The following is a 25315-nucleotide window of genomic DNA, read 5'->3' on the forward strand; positions in this document are numbered from 1 at the left end:
CAGCAATAAACTCATACTTCTGAAGACCATAGTCTGAAAGAAACAACTTCATGGAAATTGTACTGTCAGTGGCAGTATCAAGCAGTGTCCATAAACACAGAACCCCAGACAGCTGTTTCATGACCAGTACTATTGCAACTCCCACTAGAAAAAGAAGAAGCAAAAGAAAGATGGGGAATGTTTATATGCAAGCGTGAGGTAGTGCTAGATGAAGATGACTTTCCTTCACATGACAGTTAACAAAATAGCCACACATTCAAATCAGCATTGAAGGCACACATTTGCCACAGAAGAATGCTGCCTGCATGTTCAGCTTGACCTTCTAAACATTATGCAGTAGATGACCAATTTCAGCTGCCCAAAAGCAAGACAAATGCTGAGCTTTTCACCAGTAAGCAGTAATCTCGAGTATCCACGTTGACAAGCCCTAGGGGAGTGACTTTCCAGACAAGCACCGCATTCTCACCATCTGACTTTACAGACTGCCCCCAGACACCCAAAGATGAAATAATCCCAATCCCAACACTTTTAGCCCCAAAATTCTGGCACAGCATTTTAACACTTCCATGTGCCTTTCAGAGTCTGAACTGGACAACGATGCATTAACAGGGATATTCTAGGGGTTTTTTCCCCCCACATTTAACCACACGGGAGAGGAACCATTACAATATTTCCATTATTTGTTCCACCCTTTGTTAATTGATATTCTTCAACTGCAACATAATTAAAATGGCCTGACTGTTAGATTACTAACCAAAAGCTCATTTGAGATATTTTATCCAAATCATACCCTGAAGAGATTTTATACAGTCAGATAGTTCTGGCTGCAATGTTTTCAAGACAAATCACTTTGTTACAAGCACTGTATGAAAGGACAATGGTTGGAGGTTTTATAATAATCTACTTAATAGTAAAAAAATTTCTTGTAATGAGATGGATGTTACTCGCCAAAGAGGATGCTTATGTGCTTTCACCACAATAAATCATCAGAAGTACAGTTTGTAAGACAACACAGAGAAATTTAACCAACTCTTACAAGACATGATGAACAGGAAGATAGATCTTTTGTAAATGAGGGAAACAGATACTTAGATTGGAAAAAAAGGAAGTTCACTTCTTAGCCACAGGTCCAGAGATACGAAATTAAAGCAAAGGAAACATTTGAAACAGTACTTCAAGAACACAAGAACAGCTAGATATTCAGAAAATCTACCTGGTGATTTTCAGAGAGGAATTAACAATCCCTCAGAAATGTGTTTTCTTAATTGACAGAGTATCAGGCAGTACAAAAAATACTTTATCAAAGCATGTATTTATCTGCTTAGTGTCATCTAAGAGAAGGAAAAAGTGCAAAAATAGAAATTCAAGTCTCAGTTGCATCAGTATATTAGAATACACAGGAACCCTAAATTTGGTAATTCCACTGTTTTGAGCTGTTCAAGTGAGAGTTACAAGCTGCTTGTAGTTCTCACCCCATGTAAATGGCAGAAGAAGTAGCAAGAAGCCTTTTCTTTCTCTGACTTACTTAAAACCAAAATACTGCAGCAAGCTCTGCATACTGGGTTGCACAGATGCAACTTACCCTTCTCGACTACCTGCTCAAAAAGGCAGGGCATAGAGCAGGAGGAGGCACTGATTCCCCCAGCTCACTATCAAGACAGAGCATGCCGTGAGGCTGAGACATCTTCCCTGAACAGCACAGTGCAAGTCCTCTGCCATTCCTAAAGCATGACAAAGGTAAAACATCATGAACTAAATTAACTCAGGTCTTAAAATATTTAGAAATGCTGTATCTGTCCCATACGACTTCACACAATATCTAAGACTTGTAAACACTGGGATGTAAAAATCATAAGTAGTATTTTAATAGAGCAAAGACATAAAGGTTTGCACAATTACACGTTACACAATTCCATTCACCTCAGAAACTCCACGTGTTTAACAGAGATTAACTAAGATTGGGCTATTTACAGTCACTTTACAGACAGGTAAACTGATGCACAGAAAAGGATTTTCTCATATCTGTTTCAAGAGCTCCTGGTAGACTTTCAAAAACTATTAATCTAGAGCAAATCACCTTTCATATGCTTTCTGATAACGCTGATGGAGGATACGTATTCAGAAATGTATTATCTATCAAGAAGTAAACAGGGAATACAAACTTTGAAGGCTGTGTTCTCTATCCTTGTAGCAAGCCTAAGGACACACTTCCCTCCTTTCACTGAGGAAGAAACTGCCTCGGTATTACATCAGCCTCATCAGAAGGTAAAAATGTGCCCAATGAAGTTCTCGAGCCTCCAACTTTCTGGAATTGTATACTCCACATTCACATTGAAACTACTTATTTCCCATAAAAGGTCTGTTACTGACTACAAAGAGAGCCCTTTACTCCAGGTCAACCTGTTACTGCCCAGGGCTGGCACAGGTACCTTACCTATTTCTCCAGGAACATGCTTGCCGCTGAAGCGAAAGCATGCTGTGACATTGAGGCAGTTCACTGGCTGCAAGCCATCATGGCACTGAGGAGCTGTGATATTGATAGAGACGGGCAGGAAAATGGAGATGTCCACGGTAATGACAGGCCTGGATCTGGAGATCAACAGAAAAGTAGAATTGAGTGAGGAGATGGAAGTTCTAAGCCAAAGGAAAAGAAAGTAAATTTGGTAAACTACACAATTTCAAGCAGACAGGAAAAAAAAGAGAGTACCTTTGAGCTGTAAAATAAACTAGCACTTGACCTAGCTGGCAAGGACTACTAGCATTTAAATTAAAACAGTAATATCTGCTTGAAGTTCAGTGCTCGGATACAGACTGCAGGCAGGCAGCTAGGGAAACCAGTAATGTGTAATAATAATAATCATCATCATCTCCAGCAAAAGTTGCTGGAGGATAATAAAATTAGTAGAATAGCAAACAAGAACAACAAGTTCATGCAAATGAGACTGGTTGCTAACCATCCTGGATGGTCAGGGACAGGTAGGAAGAGACCACAGGTTTCCACAGAATGGTCTACAGTCAAATTTATGACCTCAAAGTCAAGGAGGGAGCACAGGGGAAGGAGACGGATTCATATATCATTTTTCTGACAGTATAAGAGGGACAACAAACACTACATTCGTGTTTTCTGGAGGAGAGACATTTGACTAATTCCCTCCTGGCAAGGACTGAATACTCTTCACGCTGCTGAACTGTGTTTCAGGAGTTACCCAGTGCACTGTGAACAAAAGCTTTCTACCCTTGCAACTCCAGCACCAGGTTATTGCTACCACTACTCCTGGCTGAGGGACAACTCAGCAAGAATTACAGAGCAAGCTGAGTCCCTTAAGGCCCAGGTGTGTCTTGTTAAGGAAACTTCCCTGTCTGACCATTCAGGAGGCACTCACCCAGTCACAATCACACCACTAGAGACTTTAACTGGTGGGACCAAAGCCCTTTTGCAGTGGCTCCAGAGAGCTGACAGGTGCCCCACTTGATTCCCTACACACACCACTCTCACATAGTCAGACCAGGTTTCCCATAGTTCCATAAAGCCATTTATTCACAGCAAAGTAACACAGAAACAGCTCAAGGGGGTGCCTCTGAGGAGGGATCCAGAACAAAGGACCCCCTGGGCTTTTTTACCCTCACACTCCAAGCAAGTCTTCACTCTTCCTTGCTCTTCCTCCTGAGTCCTTGGCTCCTGCTGTGTCTCCCAGTGTCTGGTCACCTGGCTGTGCCACAGGTCCCCATGGCTTTTCTTATGCAAAAAGTCAACGGTTCACAGCCTCCTGCTTCAGGCTCCCACCATCCAAAGCTCAATTTGCAGCTCACACTGCAGCTGCACCTGAGATACCTATACTGAATGTATTCCTCAACAGTTTCCTCTTTCACACAACACAGAAGATCCAGCAGCCCAGAAAACCAGACTCTTCTGAATCATCTCCAGCCCAGGACTTCAGCCCAAAAATTCAGTGTTATTCTTCTTGGTTTCAATTCTGTACATGATCAACATGAACATGTTCTTCCAAAACCAACTACAATAGTGAAAAAAATGTGCAGCAACCAGCAGATTCAGTTCCAGAGTAGTCTCAACAGCCATGCAAGGCCAGAGCTTGTAAACTACTTCAGGACGATCACTCCACAAGCCACTTAATTGAGAGGTAGGGGAGAGGAAGGAGAAGAGAGCAGGAACTGTGGTTACACCTAATTTATACCAACTGGAACAAGATTCACATAATCTCTAAGACAGCTGCTCAGACTCTTTTACCACAGCCTGAAACAACAGTGCAAGTTCACATTTTGAGATGGAGGATGAAGATAAATGCTACCCCTAGAAATATATGCGGTGGGGGGGAAGGAGGAAAAAGAATGAGCAATCATTTCACACCTTCGAAGAAACACTCTTTCTGAATGCTTAAGGAGACATAAAAGAGTAAGTGCTATAGTTGATCTAGAAAAATATTTCTCCAGCTATGATACACTGTGTGATTTTTCCTTAGTGTCATCTCACTTGGTTATTCACTGGGGAAAAAAACCCAGTGCATCTGTCAAAGGACCATACACGTGAGCAATACAATGCTGACGATCTGCCTCAAGTCACCAAAGGCTTCCACCAAAGCCTTTAAATATCATTTGGCAAAAGATTTGTTGGTTTTGGCTAAGGGACTTCACAAAAGTGGGAGGGGTAAGAGGAGAAGGAGAAGAAAAAGCTGATTTCTTTATCCTAATCTGAATCTTAACAGCAAGTGGGACACACTTGAAACTGGCAGTAGCAACACTTAATCAGGCTGCCCACAAAGTCAGTCAGCAATACACTAATTTCCTCGGAAATGCACAAGTATGACTGAAAACACGGACAGATGTCATCATGCTGTTGTGATGCATGTGGTTTTAAACATCACAGTATGCCTTTCAGTTTGTCTTCCCCCCTCTGCAAGTAACATCAATGCAGGAGAAAAACGCAGTTTTCTTTTCAGCACCTTCAGAGATATGGGGCTGCAAATTCCCACCTGAGGCATGGCACACTTTTTCACAGAAGCAGTAATTAGCTTCCTATATGTGCATGATGAAGGAACAGAAAACTCTTCAGAAGACTTGCCCACCTGCCATGCTGATCATCAAGGGTATTTCTTCCCCCTCCTTTCCTTTTTTTCTTTTTCTTTTGTGTAACTGATTCCAAGGGAAACAGAGCCAAGTTTTTCCTGCCTTGAACAGGAAGGAAGCTGGCACATCTGTTCTGCAGTTCCAGCATTTGTCTTACCAGTGTCACCACATCCCTGTATCTTCCATTAAGATGCCAGAGTTCCTAGTAATGATTTCTATTCCTAATGACATCTAAGTATTGAAAGGATTTTTTTTATTAAATATTAACAAGTGTAACAACAGACCTACTGGCAAAAAAACCTGCATAATTTGGTAAACCAAGCTGTCCCACCTCTTTCTATCAGATGGAACAAGCAATTGCACTTAACTCATAAACTTGAAACAGCAGTCCAACTCCTGTGTGCATTGAAAATGTATCTGTATTTCATTTCCCTGAAGACTCTTATTTCATTCTGCATCCCATTATAACTTGCAAAATTACATCCTGGCATCATACACAGGTCATTTTTTGCTCAACTGCATTCCCTTAAATCACAATTTATCTACTTTATATAAACATAAGAATAATGAAGAAGCCTCCTCACAAGTTGGGAGCAACCTTTCTAAAGAGGCACTGAGATGCAACATATCTCCTTCTGGCTCCAACCCTTTTTCTTCATAGCCCCGGGTGTCCTATGTATTGTCACCCCTGACTCTGCTGTTTAAATTAGACTGTGCATTCTTTGACATCATTCATGTCTAAGGTTTTGCTTAAACAGTAACCTAGTTTGCTTCTTCTGGCCACAACAAACTAGGGAGGAAACTCGAGTGGTTAATCGGTTGGGCTTAAGACCACATAAGACATAAACAGAAAGCAAAGAAAAAGAAGACAACGATGAGTGAAAAATACAGTCATCTCACCTCAGAAGTACCACATTGTCTGACAAGAAGGCTCCAACAGTCATATCTGAAATTTTTGTAACATTGAGACAGTTATAAAGGAGGCACAGAATTCAGTTCTTTCAAATCAGTTGCCAGACTACAGAGCATGTTTTTCTGATTTAGCCAGTTTGCCCCTTCGAATACCATTATATCATATGTATTATAACTGGAGGATTAGGTCTGTGATGTTACTTCACCTCTGCTTCGTTGTTTGATTTTTATTAACATTACTATATTATTGTCTACTTTTTGGGTTATTTTAAGACTGCCATCCTGACTGAGCAGTTTCAAGAAACTTACAACCTTGGTTAGATACTGAATCTTCAATTGCTGTAACTGCCAAAATACCTGAATTAAGTAATCGCCTAGAATTTTTATCAGGAGCTTGTAGTTGCATAAGAGAAAGGGAAAAAGCAGCTCAGCTTCATTGACCATCTGCAATGGCAGGGACCAGCAACCTGGAAACAACCTAGCTCTGCTATTTTCTAGGCCTACTGCTGTATTTTCCCCATGCTCCTGCTGCCAGAGTAGCATACGTACCTGGATAACCATTGCTATCCATATCAACTCCCCCTGATATGGACTGGCCAAACATACGCAGCTTTGGGTTTATTGTTTGCCCAGACAGCTTCTGTAGCGGAAATAACACAAGTGAAATCAGTCAGTAACACACAGAATCCTCTAAAAAAACCCGCCAAACAAAAGAAAATCTTCAAGCAGCATGATTTTCATGGTCATTCGGGCTCTTCTCCATGGGCTGGAAGTGCTGCACACCTGCAGTCTCACACTTCACTGATGCAGCCCTGAACAGGAAGGCTGTCAACTGCAGGAAGTCCTTCTGCTCTGGGCTAGTAGGAGGCCAGCATTGACTTGGATTAAAAAACACACCTGCATAACAATCCTCATGCAGACCCAAGCAAAATAAAGAACACATCAAACAGATTTCTGCAGAGGGAGAAAATTTACCTGCACTCAAGAGATTAATTTTTTGGTTTTTTGGGTTTTTTTGCATTACCTTAGTTTCTCTGAATAGAAGTTTCAAGAAGCATCTTAACAAAATTAACGATTAATTGAAACAGAAAATTCCACACAACCATTTCTTTTCACGAAGGTTGCCAGCACACTCAAAGTCAAAATTATTAATTTTCATCCCACTTGCAAATTCCAGTTGCCATCAGATATTATGGAGTATTTTCTGTCAGTTTGGAAGTTGTATCTCATTTCTGCCTCCCCAACTTCTAACATAGTTTTGTTTTCTAATTACTAACACAAAAACTTTCTCTAAATTCTTTGCACTATAAATGCCTTTGTCTGAAGAAAATTAATATATCAAAATTTCCTTTTCTAAGAATGCAATCAGAACTCTCTCAGCTTTCATTCATTATGCTGGGCCAGCAATGCAAGACCTGAACTCAAATCAACTTCTGATTGCAGAAGTTACAGACAGAGGAAACCTGTCCCACGAAGTAATTTCGAAGCTGTTGGTGGTGCTTCACAGCTTGTGACATGCAACCAACTTTTCCCGGCCCTCCCATAAAAGACTGTAATATTGGACAAAAAGTCAGGTAGGAAATTTATGGAAAAAATATAAGTTGAAGGGAAGAAAGATATCCTGACAGTTAGTATAATGGGAAACCAGTGATCCTACTCATGGGTAGATAACACTGACAACTGGAATACCTACATTACACTTGCTTCGCATTTTTAGGGGTCCCAGTTAGGGTGGTTAAATCCCACCTGCAAACACTTCAGAAGACATCTGTGGCTCTTACAGCCTAGAAGGCAAAGGTATAATGCTTTTAACGACCATGAATGAAAACAGCAGGGCATAAAGCCAATTAAGCTGCTTCTGCTAATAGCAGCCACTGAAGCTGCTGAAGGTACAAAGAACTACATGGATCAGCAATTTAAATGAAGACAACTGGGAAAGCGAAAGGCAGGACTGGGAGGGAAGAGCTAACAAAATGAAAAGGGTGAAGATATACACCCTGCAGGGTCCCCTCCCTCCACCTCTCACAGCTTATTTAAAAAAGGAAATCCACAGCATTGAGATGGATCAGCAATATAGTAATAAGATACAAAAAGTCTTTCACCTCTGGGTTCAAATTCAGGACAGGTAGGCAGAGAGCTGAAGCTGTTACACAGTTCTGGTTGCATGCAGGATGTGAACTGGTGGTCTGCCCAGTGCCCTGCAGCAGACACTGGGAAATCACTTGCACAGAGATACTGCCTGTAAGTGGTGCCCTCTTGGCTGCCTCAGGACATGGAACAACCATAGCAATGGTATCAAGGGTCAACAACTGTACCCTGCCACCCTCTCGAGCTGGGTGTTTTCCCACTGACCAAATGGAGACGCATGTGCTGTCTGATGGCCTTGTTCCAGTGGGGAGGGAGAGATCACAAACAGGATGTTTTGCTTCCCACCCTGATGATCTGTCCTCCTTAAAAAATGTAACATTTTCCCATGAATGACCAAAAAAAACCCAATCCTTTTCAGCAAGAGCTTGAAAGCTCTAAGATTTTCAACAGCCAGAGAAGAACCTCCCAAACAGTGACTCTTGACAAAAAATGGGCAGAATCTACCACATGCCACACATTAAGAATACTTCTAAAATGTACTAAAGAGTCACTTCACTTCCTTTTTTTCTTAAAAGCAGTGCATGCCACATACATGGTAAAAGGAAGAAGGACTAAACTTTTATGGTCTGTTAAAAGAACCTCCAATACAACCACTAAACTCTTTAATTCTGCTTAAATTTATTTACTGTGAAGGATCCCACCCAGCAACAAAACAAAACAACTAGAACTTCAAACACACAGAGGGAGGGAAGATTCAGGCTCTCTGAACAAAGAAATGTGCTAGAGAGAGACTAGCGGACACATGTTGGGCGGCATGAGTATAAATTTATCATCTCTATTGCCTGGCTACAGCAGCTAAATTGTATTATGTCATCCCTGCACAAGATGGTATAGCATATCCCAGACAAGGTCTGACTTCATAATATGGGAGTCAGGGGAACGGCTCCCAAGAAAGGCCTTGTGATATACTGTCAGAATGCAAGAAGGTCAACAAGGTGGGTAAAGAGGCTTCTGTAAGGCACAAAAGAACTCTTAGTATCTCTTCCTTCTCACAAAGTCTGCTTCTACAGGAAGAAAGTGCAACCCCACAACTCCCCATGGGCTTCTCCATAATTTCTATGCTTAACCTCTCCAGGGTTTCCATTTCTCCTCTGCATCGGTACTATCTCTAAAAACTGACACTCAGTCCCTAAGACTTTGCTTCAAGAAGATACAGCTGACAGCTATAACAAAAGAGAGTGAAAAATACCTCCTGACTGACATAATTTTACCCTTCAGCATAGATAAAGACAAACTCTGGGAGAAGCCACCTTCAAATCAAGACTGAGAAAAGGATGCTGAGTGATGACAAGGAACTTAGGAACTCCTAAGTATGGTTTATTTCTGCAGGCCTTGGGAAAGTGACTTCAGAAAGGTATCATAAATGGTAGTGTCACATACCATAGAGTACTGAGGTATAATACCATTGGAATCCCCATGGTAAATGTACACTGCTCCTACGTAGTTATCCTCCTTAGGTGCTCCAATGGCAACATCTGTAAAACAGTACAGATTATAAACATTTCACAGTCCATCCCACTAATCCAACTTTTTCCCAGTTTTAGAATGCAGCTATCCATAGCAAAACAGTTCCCCATGACAAAGATGATCAGCAGCTCATGTGAACCTACATAGAAGGAATTTGTTTGATTTAGTTAAGAGCTCATGTTAAGATAAACTTAAAAACCACAGAAACATATATGAATTTGTACATGCATGTGGCTATGTTTCACAGAATCAGATTAATTAGAAACATGTGCTGTTATGAAAATGTGTGTTTATTAACAGCAACCATACTCAAAAAGTTAATTTAGAAACCTTTCACGACAAAATCTCCAACCCATGGGAACATCAGCTTTGTGAACTAGGACAAGAGTGGCAAAATATTTACTGCAGCACTACATTAAGGCTGGTTGAAAATCCAAGGCTTCACAAAGAGGCTGGATATATTAAATGGATAGGCAAGAAGAGAAAAAGGCTGCTGAGGGTCCACTTTCAAAGTACATTTGATCCAATTAAACTGCAAACTCTTGTAGAAAGCATGATCCCACCTCCTGTTCTTCACTTCTAGTTGGATCTAGTGACTGTGTGGCTACTAAAATTAAGCTTTTCTCAACTGCTTCATACCCATGAACTGATTCAACTCCCTCTGCAGTCTCACCATTACAACTGACCTACAAGTAGCAGCAAGAACACACAAACGCATGTCCAAATAGAGAGGAACAGCATGTCCACCATTGGTGAGGGCAACTTGCAACAGGGCTGAGTTAGGCTTAATGGGATACTGTGCCCTGAGTGGCCTGAAAGAAATAAATCCAGGCATACACTGACTAAGTTGGCCTTTGTTTAGAAGTCCTTAATCTGCTCTGCCAGAAACCAGGGCAGAAAAGGTGCCAGCATCAAAACTTTGCACTCGCCTATTGCTATCACAGCATGGGCCTCATGCTGAGAGGCCTCAGAAAGGAGTACAGGGAGAACAAAGAAGAGGAGAGAAATTAATAGAGTACATTCTATCAGGAGCGAGAAGCTACTTCTTAATTACACTACATGATAAGAAATGAGACTATGTCAACAAAACCAGAAAGGCTTGAAAACATAAGGAAATGGGAAAGAAAAAAGAAGTCAGACAGGTTTCTGTTTTCTCTGGGCTGTGGGTATCTTAAGCCTTTTATAAACCACATAGGAAAAGAAGAAAATACAACAGCATGGAAAGCAAAGCAATTAATGAGATTGAGGTGTGACCTGCATAGACATGGACTAAACTGACATCAAGAACAGTCACCTACAAAAGGCTTTAGCACACAAATCCTACATAAGCACATTCATTTATCCTTAGTTTGAACCCAGGTGCTGGTCAGATCTGGAGGAGCAATGGATGCCACGCAGCACCGAGTCATGCAAGACTGACGGTGCTGCATGGCACAGCTTTGCTGGCACTGACAGAGAAATGGCCATGAAGGAAATTACACTGACCTGGGAAGCCATCGTCATCAATGTCACCAAGGGTGGCTATGGTCTCCCCAAAGTGTGCATTATAAGCGTTGTCACCATCCAGGATGAGCTGCTCTTCCAGCACTCCCTAGCAAGCAAGAAATAAAACAGGGTCAGGGAAACGGTGCAATTCCCGGGCGAGGTAAGCCTTCCCCATGCAAGATGCCCTTGTGCTGTGGGAAGTACCTGGGGCAGAGCTGCAGCCTGCCTCCCTCCTGCATTGTACTCAGGTTACCTGGGGTCTAGAAATCTAATTTATTTGGGTTTTAAACCTTCTGGGGTTTAGTTTTCAAGGGGACAGGGGAGAAAGGCAGAAAGAGTCCATGGCTGATATAACTAAAATGCTAAATTAACTAAACAGTAACTCAGAGATGTAACTAAATGCAGTCACAGGGATTGGTGAACCCATGAAAGTTTCCAGATGCCTAAAACATAACAGCCCAGAGCTTGCTACTGGAAGATTACATCTGAGGAGTGAAATCCTCAGTCCAGACTTATTCAGCTAAACTCAGTGAGTTAAGGAGTATTTTCCCTTAAGCAAAGAACATTTGACAGTTGAATTTGAAAACATTTTGAGTATGGGACAAAAGGATTAAAGCAAAGTCCTCAAAAGGCCTTCTGAAATTAAGAATAAGGAAAGAGATTTAATGAAATAAAGAGACAGAGAAAAGTTCAGAATTAAGTAGTTTTGTACTCCTATGCCATGAGAAGCCTTATATGGCTCTGGTATTTCTTGCCCACCCACCTTCTGGTCAGATACATAAGCTTTAGCTTCTTGAGTCTTCTCTCAAGGGGAAAGGAATATTTCCACAAGAAAACAAAATTTAGTTACATAATCCAAGTCTGTACCCACCTCAAGGTTGTTTTGTTTTGGTTTTGCTTCCTTTGTGAATAAGAATAAACTACCCTCTGGAACATGTAATAAAATCTTTTACTTGGCTATGGGGAGTTGCTGACTTCAAGAAAATCCCACATAATGAAAATAAAACACAACAGAGAGGAGACAGGCAGGCCTGTATGTGCAACTAAATTCTTTGCAGTCCTCACAGGAAAGGGCAAAATATTTTAAAAGTAACATCACCGTGCATGCTTGTTTTACAATGCAGTTTTTTCTGATCCTCTGCAACAACCTGTTAAGTAATGGTGATTGCAGAATTAAAAAAGTTTCAAATGTCCAAAACCCAAAATAAAATCCACAATCCTGCAAACCATTGCTCATGCAAGTAATTCTTGGTGCAGGAGTATAAGAAACTCATACTAGCTTCTTGACTATTCTATAGAAGATAAAAATTAATTCGTGTATGCTCTCACTGTGAGCAGGAAATGTTGGCTATTATCTTTTTGGCATTCTGGACCCAATCCTGAGGACCCAGCAGCAACACTGCAACATAAAAGGTGGAACCTCCCATGGATAAAACTGAAAAAGTAAAGCTTGTTTAAAGGAGTGATAATAGAAAATAAAATTACACCAAAAGCATCTGTAGTCTCCTAAACGCTTGGACTTCTGGTGAATTTTAAGTCTAGCATAAACAAACTTAAAGTTCACAAAACGCTGATGAAGCCAAACAATTTAATTTTAGTCCATAACAACTTCTCCTTTGAGACAGCAGCTTTGGGACCTGAATATTAAGTATTTAATAGTATATTAAAAACCATTGTTTTCCTCTACATACAACTTATCAATGGTCTTGGTTTGCCAATGCAAGAAAGTTCAGACTTTTCCAAGATTGTTGATAGGTCAGGTGAAATCCACTGGTACCAGCTGGTAAGAACTTCCCCTGAAGTTTAAATATGGGCCATAATACACAAGTAAAATGAATTCAATCTCTGGTTTCTCTTCCTCGATCTCCAGACACTTGTGTCTAAATTGTGTTCTAGGTCTTAGTGACAACCTAAAACACAAAGGAAACTCAGTCAAAGCTACTGACTCTGAATTGGTTTGGGCAGCAATTTCACAAAAAGTCACAAATGTCACCAAGTTTCAACATAAAACCAGACACTTTCTCAGACCTCCTTGAAAGATTCACAGATCTGTGATGAATGTGGGCCAGTGTCTGGGAAACCATACCAGATGAGTCTTCCTGCAACTTCATACTCTGCCAGAGACATTCAGAGCCCCATTTATTTGAGACATCGAGTTTCACTGTGCAGTGCTGGAACAATACAAGCGTTACCTTGCCCGAGATCCATGCCCTCATCCCTTACCAAGTCATCTCCTGTACATACTCACGTTTCCTCTGTTGATATAGACTGTGACTTGACCCTCATCTCTGATCTCAGAAAACATAGGTGCTCCAACCAGCAGGTCTGACAACCCATCAGAATTCAGATCAACTGCACATAAGGAGGAGCCAAAGTAAGAGCCCATCTGTAACCAAGTTGAGTCACAACAAAGCATTCAGTATCTGCCCACACTCAGGAGGAAATCATATAGGCGTGGCTTTTGTTTGTTTTGGTTATTCTTTTAATTTCACATGATGACTTGCTGCTTTATCACTCACAAGCACTCCTACAGAGAAAGCTTTGGGAATAATTCTGGCAGGAATTAAAACACTTTACTATAACAGTGCATCCTGGATGTTCTACAAACAGAAGTTATAACCTGGGTCATGCTTAAGTGAGACACTTAAAGAGCTTTCTCAGACTAGCTTTCTCTTGTCAAATGCTTAAAACTAGGAAGGGGTGAAATGAGTTTCCCAAACCAGACACAGACAGTGATTATTCACGCCCAGTGCCACAGATGTTCTGTGAATATCTTAAAGAAATAACAAAAGGAAACAAGAAAAGTAGGCAAGAGGCAGGGTATCCATGAAAACAGGTATCTAAAATTGACTCTTGATTGTGGACTATCTTTCCTTGTTCTAGTTGTATGTATTTGTATCAGTCACCATCAAAGAATACTAGTTGTGGGCCTTGATCATAACCTTTCCTCTCATGTACAGGCAGGTGAGTTGATACAGAAACAAGACTTTCAATAAAAGCTTTTCAGCTGATACACAACAAACCTAAGCCACTTTTAATCTCCACTTATTATTGCTTGATAAACTAAAGTGCTTAAAATTAGGAAATAAATTAATTTCATTCCATGTTTTTTTTATATGGGTGAACATTTATTGCTAACCTTCTCCTAACCAGCATCCACATTACAAATTTCAAAAAACATTAAACGCAAGAAGGAAATCAAAAGCAAGAATGATATTTCACCCTTGTTTCATCCACTCCTGCCCAAGTAACACAAGGCATACTCTTTGAAACCAACTACAAACCATAGTCTCAAAATTAAAAGCAGCTTCCACAGGAAAATGGGAAAGATACCACTTCTTACTTGAAATTGAGAGCTATTTATCAAGCAGGAAACACTGAGGTTAAAGAAATCATTATTTAGGTTCAAAAAAACGAACCACATTTCTTGAATGCTTTTACATTCCTCACTGCAGATCTCTGACCTACTGCCTTCCATACCTCTAAGTTTACATGCATGAGCCACAGCTATTGGGTATGCCAGAAGATGGGCAGCAGCAACTCTATTCTATGCAGTCCGTAAGATTTAAAAGTTGCTAAATATATCAGGCGGGGGTGAGTGAAGGACAGCCTTTCGGTTTGTTAATTCAGATTTTTGTGCTTGTGTGGGTCTAAGGTCAGACCTCAAACATCATTTGAATCCAGTTATTTTGTAGCAGAGGTTCCCTTGGGGATTTGTATTTGTTTATTTTTTTAATCCACTAAGGTTTTTAAAGAAATTTCTCATGGGTAAAGAACAAAAGTTATGAAAAGCATTTCACTATGAATTCAGGCAGTTTTCAGTGAAAGGATATTATTTACTTAACTGCAACATGGTATGTCTGCAGCATGGGTGAGTTCACAGTGCTGTAAGAACCTGAAGTTTGCATATTTAACATTTGTAACAAGGTCTTGCATTTTCTTTTTTCCTGTCTCCATTAGATTTCCTAGTTTAGCCTCTATCAATAAAAAAGGAAGAAAAAAACTGGCTCGCTTTTAACGTATGTCTAACAAGATCGTCAGAATAATGAATTTCACACCACTGGGAAGGATGTAGCATTTTGTGACAGCCCATTTACAGGCAGTGCTCATTGCTGAGCAGGCCAACCCCAAAAAACAAACAAACAAACAACAAAAAAGGTGATTCAGCACAGCCTTCTCTTTAAAATAAAATTCTCATTTGGATTTTAGAGAATTTGTAGAAGAAGATGCTAATGGGGATGAAGGAGATGACAGCCTAGAAGTACTTGAAGGATGTAAATACTTGATTAGTTAAGTTATATATAAGAGTAAAACAATTAAATTGAAAAGGGAAAGTTTTTGGCTGAAACCTCAAAACTTCCTGATAGCTCTATTTACTAGGCTGAGGAATAGCCAGAAGTACATCCTTAGGAACATTTAAAACTCAACAGGGAAAGAAATGAACAGGATGCAACCAAACACACCAGATGCCCTAGAAGAACTGGGAGGTCTTTTCCTTTCAAGACGTCTGTAATTCTGCTAGTGTGGTAAAGTAAAATTTTGGAGAAGCCCTAAAATACAAGTAACACCACCCACCTACACATCCTTGCGGTTTTCCCCTATTCCAGGCAAGTTTTTAAAGACTGCAACTGTGTCTTGCTGGGAAAAAATAACAAAATATGATAACACTCCCAACTTTGGGTATTTCTAAGGGTGGTAGGTCTTCCTAGAGCCAGAAGCCACCAGTAATCTTTTTCTTCTGTACTTCCCCTCCTTCCATAAGAACACAGACAACCCCAGATAAGGGGTATCATTTCCTCACTGAGTTACTCCCAAATAAGACAGTTTTTGTTGTTACCTATAGCTAGACATACTGTCCACTTTGTTTCCCCTACAACACAGCACCAGCAAGCCCCCAGATGAAGAACACAAGCTGTTCCCCATTCAAATACAACACCACACTGGGGGAGCTGGATCTCACTAGCATGCACTAAATTTCATGGAGAGGGAGGGTAGTTCAGCTTTAAGACAGCAGTCCTGAGAGCAGAATGCAGGACTGATTCCTGATTCATGGTGGAGACAGTGGAGCCGCTCCTCCACAAAATACCATAACTGTCGTATCCCTTCTGTCACAGCAGGACACAGAAAAAGAGGTTGGGGTTTTGTGTATTAAACTAAACTCCAAGTTACCAGCATCTCTCAAAAACTACTAATCTACTAAGAGGAAATCTCTGCATCTCTGCTCACCTGGAGCCCCATGTCCCACGTCTCAGAGTTAAATAAGACTAAAGAGAATCGCTATTACACTTTCAAGTAAGACCTTCTAATTCAGTCATGGGCATTGAGCAGACACTGCAGTCCTGACTACTACTGAAGAAAGGGCATACAGCTGACTTGTACAATAGCTTCAGCTGTTCTGGGAGGATAAGAAGAAATAGGATTTGCTTGACAACTTTTGAAGGACTGAAATGAAAATGATGCTCTGCGATGACTCTGCTGTTATTTCCCCCCTCTACCTCGTAACAGAAAATACACATATATAAATGCTCACCTTTTTTCCTGAAGCCTGAAAAATCTTTATTAGAGAGCCTGATCGTCTGTCTGTTCTAAAAATATAAACCTGAAAGGTGAAAAAAGAAAAATGTTAACCAATACTAATTATGAAGTACATAATGGTACAGCACTGGTGTTTTCTAAATAATATCTAAATTATGATCATGGCCATGGCTATTGCCAAGATCCAACTTCACAACCACTTTATTTTTTAGTCTTCTTTTAAAAGATGAAACAGAGTTCCCCATTGTGCTCATGAATCACAAGCTTCTTCTCATAACAAATGCTTGAATATTATCTTGTTGCCTACTTTTTTTCATATGCATGTGGGTATGTGCACATGTGTGCATTTAAAAGCACCTAGCAAAGCAACTTTCTAACTCTCAAACAAGTGGCATCTGCATACTGTCTGGAAATGAGCAGGGTAAAAAACTGAGAAGGTATAACCCTGCTCCCATTCCCTTATCTAGCATTCCCTTCTCAAGGCCATGTGCCTGCATTACTGCACTGCAAACTTTGCGAGGCTTTAGCAAAGGTCAGAGAAGAAATCCCAATCAGACTACCCAAGGCACTTCCACTGCTTGTATCTGAAACAACCTGTAAATTAGAAAACTGTTCAAACATAGCCTACTCATTCCTCGTTTGCACAGGAGAAACTGTTTAATCAGGAACCCTTGGGGATGAAAGTGTTAATACAAGCTCAAGAACAGATCTTGTACCAAAATTTAGGATGTAAAATGCATGGCTTGTAGAAGGGGATTCTCTTCATCATAAAGGTTGGCTAAATCAGCATTTGAGATTCCTTCAGCATTTGACAGGCTCTCTCCGAGTAGGTGCTCACAGAGTTTGCAGGACAGAGGATCCCTTACTTCCAAGGCTACATGGTGGAGCCAAGCACTTGACCTTGTTGAACATGTGGTGAGTTACTAATAGGTGGTGAGACAGTTCAAAGCTGTTTCCAGCAAAGAACACAGCACAGATTTACTGGACAATCACTCTCTATATAAGCAACTCCTAGCATTTGCAGTGGCAAGTTTAGCGGTGACAGCACATTGCCAACTGTCACAGCTCCAAGCCCAGTCTTAATAATGATACTTTTGGTAACTTCAGAGAAATGACAAAGTCTCATTAAGAATCCTGGCTCTACTTTCAGTGAAAAAGTGTAACAATGCTAATCACTTTCTATCAAGGAAGTGGAAAGGATTAGCTTTTTAGAGGGTGTGGAAAGCACAACAGGACTGCTCATTGTAATGTTCTGTACTCAGCACTGCTTACCGTCACTTTGCCATTTGTTCCTGCTACCTGCATCCCATGCTGAGGGAGAATAATGTGAACTTTTGCAACTAGAGCAGTAGTCTGTAAACTGCAAGGCCAGTTGCTTTTTCATGGATCTCATGTTAGCAGCTGGGTTTTTTTTCGTCTCTCCTAATACAGAAATTAAATTTGTTCCACAGAGAAAACAGGTTGGAAGAAGGTGCATTGCAGCAGCCATAACAGAACTCCTGGGATAAGGAAACTATGTCTTTCTCATGCATGTCCTCTCAGTAACAACTGCAATGCTGCTATATCCTGTATGTCCTAGTCACGCCAGATCAGGTATACATACCAAGTTCATCCTCTAATTTTATCCCATTTTCCCCACTCGCACTGCTACCCCCAGGACATGGTTACCATGAAAAACAATCTGCCTAAATAGAATATTGTTTCTGGTATTGAAGATGGTACTGAAGACCTCTCGCTCCTTGTTATGATTCAGGTACAACTCATGTGACTACAGAGCAGGAGAGCCAGAGGGAGGAAGATGGAAGGGGGCTGCAGGACATCTCTGCTCAAGCAAATGGTGGTAGCAGGTCCTGAAAGGATTGGATTTTGAACAAAGAGGGGAAAAAAGCAGATCCTTTACATCCCTTCCCTCCCTCTCCTCACTCCCACTTTTCTACCTGCAGTTTAGAAGAGTTTAAGGGGTCACAGTGCTCACTCTCACCCAGTTTCCCCAATAGCAGCTCAGCATAGGAACACCAGGCATGCCTAACTCACCAGCCACTTCCAACTAGCCTTACACTTGCTTTCATCTTTGGGACATTGAACATATATATGCCTACAGGAAAACCTTTTTTGTTTCTTTCCTTCTTAAGAGACTATCTCCAAGATTTCTAAGTACAGCTGGCAAAAACCTAGATTCTAATCCACGAAACCTCAGTGTATTATGAAGTTTTAAAAATGACATCAACTAAGTACCTAATAAGTACCTTTTCATGCTATTAGATGTTACCTTGAAGTAAATACTGAAACAGTCAAATGTATGAAGAAAACAAGCAGAAGACAAACTCTCTTTTCAAAGTTTTTTCATTTCTAGGAAAGCTTCAAGTCATACCTAAATGTCACAAATCCTAAACAAACGCAGTATGAAAGAAACATTGTCTGTGTCTCACTAAAATGGGTATTGTAAGGATTGGATGGGAAAGAGAGGAGAGAGGGGTGAGGGATTTGAGGCACCAGGAGGGACAGGTAAAGAAAATTTCAGGACTCCATCAAACTACCTCACCTCTCCCCTGCTCAGTGCTGCAAAATTACTATGTAGAAAAAAAACTCTCGGCTTCTCATACATATTGAAACTGCATCAGTATTACGTTTTTTGCCCTGTTGAATCTGACCACATTATTGTTTGATAAAGAGACACACCTTTCCAATGCCTCCATCCTGGGGAGCTCCTCCTACAATGTCAGTGGTAGTTGGCTGAGAGAAATGACCTGCTGTCACTGCATATCCTGAGTGGGAGAGGAAATAAAAAATTAATAAATAACCATGAAAGGAAAGAGCCAGAGAAACAGGTCAGCCAGCTGGATCATGCTTATCGGGCTGCACATAGTGTTCAACAACTATTCTGCTCAGGATGCACCAATACTTTGCTCAAAAGCTCATGGGGATGGGAAGAGACAGTACACCCTCCAGTGCTCTTGCAAAAGCTGAGAAGAAAGCTGTGTGTGAAGATGAGCAAAGGACATGTGGAGCTGGTAGTGGGATCAGTTTGCCAACAGCGAGTCAATAGAGGGAAGCAGTAAAACAGGAACAAGCACACCCAGAGAAAGGAGACCACATCACCGCAGGGAAAATATCATGTCAAAGAGCAACAGTCCCACAAGGACCAGAGAGAATTGACCTCCTTTGCCTAAAATCACTGTCCAGGAAGGCTTGGAAAATTATGTTCCTTTTTGATAGGGGGAAGAGCAGAGGACAGGAGGCAAAGAGGCCAGCGAAGTTAATGGCTTTAAAAGATTTTTGTCTAGGCAAGAAGAAAAATGGGAGATCAAAGAAAAAAGAATGTATTTGAAAGAAGATCAAAGATTCAGCTTCATTTGATATATCAAAAAAATATATAATAACATAATATATAAAGATGAGTAGAGCAGTTTTCCTTCTAAGGCTCTCTTGTATTTGCCTTGCTCTTCTGCCATAAATTGTGACGCTCTTGTGGTAAAATTTATGGCAAAATCAGTGGCAAAATCTATTTATGTCTGCAAATAGGTAAACAGACATCCTTCATTAGTAGTACCTTCCAAGTGGTATTTTTTCAAAGACTAAAGGTTAAGGGGAAAATGGAAGGTCAGTGCCAGACTTTAGTCAAACAGTATCAAACTGTTTGTAAACAGTATCACTGTTTGAAATGCCTTCTAAGTCTCAACAGTCTTAGGCACTGCAGATTAGGCAGAAATCTTTAAATTAAGTATTTTAGGGACATTATCTGGTTTCAGAGCAAGTAAAACCAATTGAGTTAATGATGTACCTATAGCCAAACCTTTCACAACTTCATTTTGTTGACAATGACACATTTAGTGTTATTTTTGTTGAAATAAATTTGTATCTGGAATACACATTCTGTAATTAGTCCATTTTAAAGGCATGTGTAAGCAGAAAGGCAGTTTATCTAATGACACATAATTTACCTGTCACAGGGCAAAGGTGGAAAGGTTAAGAAGCCCACTACAATCCAACATGCTGTTGAGTTCAAAAGCCTTTTCTATATCAGTCAAAAAGCTACAGCAAAGCTGGGTTTTTTTTAAAACAAGGAAAGAAAAATGTAAAATTCCATAGGCTTCTTTGCTTATATTTCTTTCCAGACAAGTAACACTTTGTCATAGTTTGAAATTGGCCCCCCCTTGAGAGCTGGGGGCTCAGAGGTGATTGGGTGCCAGGACAGTGTTCCCTGGAGAGCCAATCACCCTCCACGTTGTTCGCTTCTGCTGAAAAATCATATATACACAGCCACCTGAAGCTGCTGGTAGTGTTTTTTCTGTTGGTGTCTGCTGTGTGTAGGTGGAGAAGGCCAGGGGGTGGCTGGGCTCCTTCTTTCCCCCTCCAGGGGGGAAGGGGAGCCCTGTGGTCCCCCCAACTCTGCCTAGGCCAGAGTTAGAGGCAGCATTTGGAGTGTGTGCTGTGAAGGAAGAGATTGACAACACCTGAGGTTAAGAGGGAGGAGGCCAGGCCCTCTTCACCCCCCCCCTGCAGCTGCGGGATGCTTGGGACAGTGTATAACCGGACAGAGCTGCCTGTGGCCAAGGCTAGGGGGCTTTTTCCCCCCCCACACTGCATTGAGGCTGCTGGGGGGTGGATTTTAAGGCTCAGCATTGAAGCAGAGCCAAGTGGACGGGCTGCTGACGAAACAGCTCAGAGCCAGGGAAAGGAATCCCAGGCGAAATTGGAGACGGACCGAAGAGAGAGGCCCGGAGGATGTCTCTGCCATGATTTAAACGCAGGACAGCCGAAAACCCAGAGGAGGAATCAACATTCCAGGACCCGTACATTGATAAGCTACACTACAGCAGCCTACGAACCGAGGTAGGAGACTGAGAAAGACAGATCACACAGCAGACTGAGGAGAAAGGACTCAAAGCTACTTTCTTGGACTTGATGAGGAGAAAAACTGCAACAAACAGCTGAAGGTTGGCTAAGGAGTGTTCAGGGGCCCAGAACACTCCCACAAGAGAAAGACTGCATTACCCAGCAGCCTTGAAAGGCTCTTCCCGGACTAAAGTTAAAAGGAGGGGCTTAAAGGACTGATAGAAGTGTAATACTATATATATGTATAGTTGCCTTTAGTTTGTATAGTATTTATTTGTGTAAATAAATGTATATACTTCCCCTTCCCCCTATAGAAGCCTCTGACCTGAAAGTTTCTCTCTGGTGTTGGGATAAATTGTGGGAAGGGGTGGGGGGAAGCCTGGAAATTGGATTCTGGATTTCTAATGTGGCTCAAACTGCCACGCACTTTAATTCAGATGTTCTTCCTTTCACACTTTTCATAAAAATACTCTACATCACCATTAAAAAATCAGGATCAACTTTATAGCATCAAAGCCTTGAAATACGTTGTTGGACTATCTTCTTCTCATAGTGAGCACCTAAGAGCTGCTTACCAAGGTATGTGTACCGCCTGGCTATCACGGCATCATCATTCAGCTTGTAATATGTGTTGTCAGTGAGATTCAGTACTTTGACAGTTCCTGTCCAATAATACGATCCTGGTGCCCCCATGATGACCAGCTCCTAAAACAAGAAAAATGGAAGTGTGTGGGGGAAAGGATGGGAGGAAAAAATAACAACCAAAACTGGACAGAAATTCATGCTTTGCACATTAATGGAGAAGGGACAGGATATTTACTTAAAACACTAATTAGAAGTCCATCTATAAAAATCTTCATTCTGTGTACAGATTCCTTCTTCCCAAAAATGGAGGTCACTGCATACACCCTAGAGACACATTGCCCTTTTATGGTCCACTTCTGCTCAGCTGTTCTGCTGCAACAGAAGACCCTCCTCAGTTTTACTAACCATCAAACTTATCCCTGCTAACATAGGTGTCCCAAAAATCTCTCCAACTGCTGCCTTTCCAAAGATAGAAGCACTCCAGCCCACCCACAAGCACCACTCAGCTACAGATCATGTCCCGATGCTGGCTTTTGATTTTGATTTTACAACTATGAAGCTAAAGAGATGCCATGTGCTCAACAAGCAGGGTGTACATTATGTCATAGTTGGAACATTTTGCCTGCGCTCTGGTCTTCGAGAGACAACCTGGCTATAGAATCATCACAGAATCATAAAATGGCTTGGGTTCATTACAGACAACCAGCATGATTTATCATTTTAAAAGACTGTAGAAATCAGGCAAAGTTTGATCCAATATGAGTCAAAAGCTAAGGTACATTTGCACACAAGAGAGATTCAGAAAACGTTGCCCCAAAGCATCCAGCATCCTTGCAGGGAAACTTTATTCCTGTATGTGGTTTTAAATACCTCCAACAAGAGACCAAATTAAGCCTGAGGAGCATTAAGCCTAAGTAAGTTCTCCATCCCCAAAGACACACGGACAGCTGCTTTGCCTCACATCTCCATTCAGTGTAAAGCCATGGGTGGACTCCATCCTTGTGGGAAAATGCTACCACATCCAGGTCCCCTTCGGGTGACCAGTTCTAGCTGGGGGGGAAATGTTAAACAAGGGATTCTCCTGCAGGGATAGGACTGCAAACCCAACTAAAGAGCAGGATGTGCTTTGAAATAGCTTTTTCCTTGTAAGGGGCCATGCCCGTGAGGTCAAGGGATTGTTTACTGATGGGAACAACTACCATCCACAGCACTGAATATATGGCAAGGGATTGCCTGTTTGACCCAAAAAGCCATTTATCTGTATTTCCTGCCGCCATCAGGCTGAAGCAATAAAAGTTCAAAGATATCTTTTGAACTAGGGTAGCAAAGGAGGATTTAAGCATGGGAACAGAAACAGGATGGACAGAGCAGACAAGCCAGGAAACAGCTGCTGCTAGCTGAACATCCAATTACAGATAGTGCCCCTGTGGCAACATTGCCTGCCATCCCAGTTTACTGAAATGGAAGAAGGAGATTTCTGAGAGAGAAGACCTTTATTCTCTTTGTATCAGCCTGGACAATACATTCCACAAATCAGTGCATATATAGTCAGGACTGAGTGTAGGCTCTCAACAAAAATCTAAAAAAAACCCCAAAAACCAAAACCAAAAAAAAAAGCAAAAAAATTGTAATCCTGAAACATCGACTAAAAAAATCATGCATACATAAGGGAACAAATTCATCCTTGACATAACTAAAACATGGCTGATAGAATTCTGTGCAGGAAAGAATATGGTCAGGTATTTAGAACAGCTCTGGACCATATATTTGACCATGCTGTTTTTTCTCCACGTTTTTGCAACAAGGAACTGTAGTAGAACTGAAAAAAAGTGTTTATCTTCTGTATGTATGCACATTATATTTACCCACACGTACACATACATAAACAAAATGATTCAGGGAAGACTGCTGTACATCATCACTTACAGTAAAGAGTTAACAATAGACACAGAAATAGCTCCATGCAAGTTTTGGGATGTACACAATAAGAACATTCCCAGAGTCAATTCATTCATTCTTGTCCACAGGCCTTGAGAGACATACACATAGTGTATGAACCACTGGGCAAGACGCAGATGCCTGGGAAGCCAGACAAGGCAGGAGGGTGTTTGGTGGCAGGAAGGGACCATGCTCAGCACTCAGCCGGCTGTCCAAGCCATGCTCAGGGGTCTCCCCCCAGGGCATACAGTGGGACAGCTGCTCGCCAACCCCTGCCCTTCCAATGCATGCACCTCTGCTCACCTCGGTGAAGAAGCCTGCGATCCCTGCCTGGCATGAACCGTGCTCCTCCCCGTATTTCTTCTTGTACTCTGGATGGGAGAAGGGAAGAAAACAAACTGTGGTCATCCCTGGCACAGCACACACTCTCCACCTGAGTCATCTGCCTCACTACACACACAGCCTGGAGAGACACCAGCATGCAGGGCTCTCAGGTTTTATTAGTGGATCTGCCACCAACATGCACCATGCGGCACACTCACCCACATCGGCAGGCAAAGCAAGGGGCCAACTGGAGAGATAGCCTGAGTGCTGCCTAGGGAGATGCTAAACAGGCAGTTTCACAGCAGCACGATAACAGCAGCAGCATCGCCCCAGTAAAGGTGTATCAGAAGAGGCTTCCATCTGTGGCAGACAGATCTGCCAGCTGGAAAGGGGGTAGCAAAAGGTGATACACAAGTCTGTGTGTGACTGACCCTGCACTAGGAGGTTTAACCCACAGGCCCATTACTACCTCAGAGAAATAAAGTGATCTTCCCCCACAATGACAGTCACCAAAGCCCCAAGAAACATTTCTGGTGGAGGAGTGTTTCAGGACACCAGTCCCAGGAAGAAGACAGCGAGTGAGGAAAGGGTACTGTGCTTCTACATGATCAAACAACAGTCTCATTTGCTGGATGCTCAGATCTGCTATTTTTCATGGCCACTTGCTCAAAGCTCCCAGTTCATAGGGAACCCACCAGCATCCTATAGGTTTTGTTTCTGTATTTTACGTAGCAATTGTTTGCCCTGTCAAACCTGAGGAAGGTTTTTATCTTTTTGATGAAGAGGAAAAAATTATTTTCAGAAATACATTAAATTCAGGGCAAGGAGAAGGAGAAAAGAGGAAAAAAAGAAAATCACTTTTTGCCCTGCCTTAATTCAAACATTTTCAGCTTAGGAGCATTTGAAACTTAGAGCCGGATCAGAACCTTTGGAGTTTTTTTCCAGAGCATTATTTTCCAATATCTACCATAATATTACCATTTCCTGTGTATTACAATCATTA

General features: G+C 41.5%; 1 protein-coding gene across 1 annotated transcript in view; it reads right to left on the reverse strand.

Moving 5' to 3' along the window:
- Positions 1-24370, reverse strand: part of LOC108640252 (integrin alpha-9-like) — a 32632-nt gene extending 8262 nt beyond the window's left edge. The window contains exons 1-10 of the mRNA XM_018075861.1: positions 24292-24370; positions 22041-22170; positions 19309-19394; positions 16625-16693; positions 13343-13480; positions 11095-11200; positions 9523-9617; positions 6544-6634; positions 5983-6028; positions 2435-2589 (exon numbers count right to left, since the gene is read on the reverse strand). Of these exons, the coding sequence (XP_017931350.1) occupies positions 2435-2589; positions 5983-6028; positions 6544-6634; positions 9523-9617; positions 11095-11200; positions 13343-13480; positions 16625-16693; positions 19309-19394; positions 22041-22158 (904 nt within the window). The 5' untranslated portion in view covers positions 22159-22170; positions 24292-24370. The remainder of the gene's footprint in view (positions 1-2434; positions 2590-5982; positions 6029-6543; positions 6635-9522; positions 9618-11094; positions 11201-13342; positions 13481-16624; positions 16694-19308; positions 19395-22040; positions 22171-24291) is intronic.
- Positions 24371-25315: the final 945 nt, after the last annotated feature.

This window comes from Manacus vitellinus, unplaced genomic scaffold, assembly GCF_001715985.3.
Source record: "Manacus vitellinus isolate BGI_N305 unplaced genomic scaffold, ASM171598v3 scaffold_3_pilon, whole genome shotgun sequence".
NCBI lineage: Eukaryota > Metazoa > Chordata > Aves > Passeriformes > Pipridae > Manacus > Manacus vitellinus.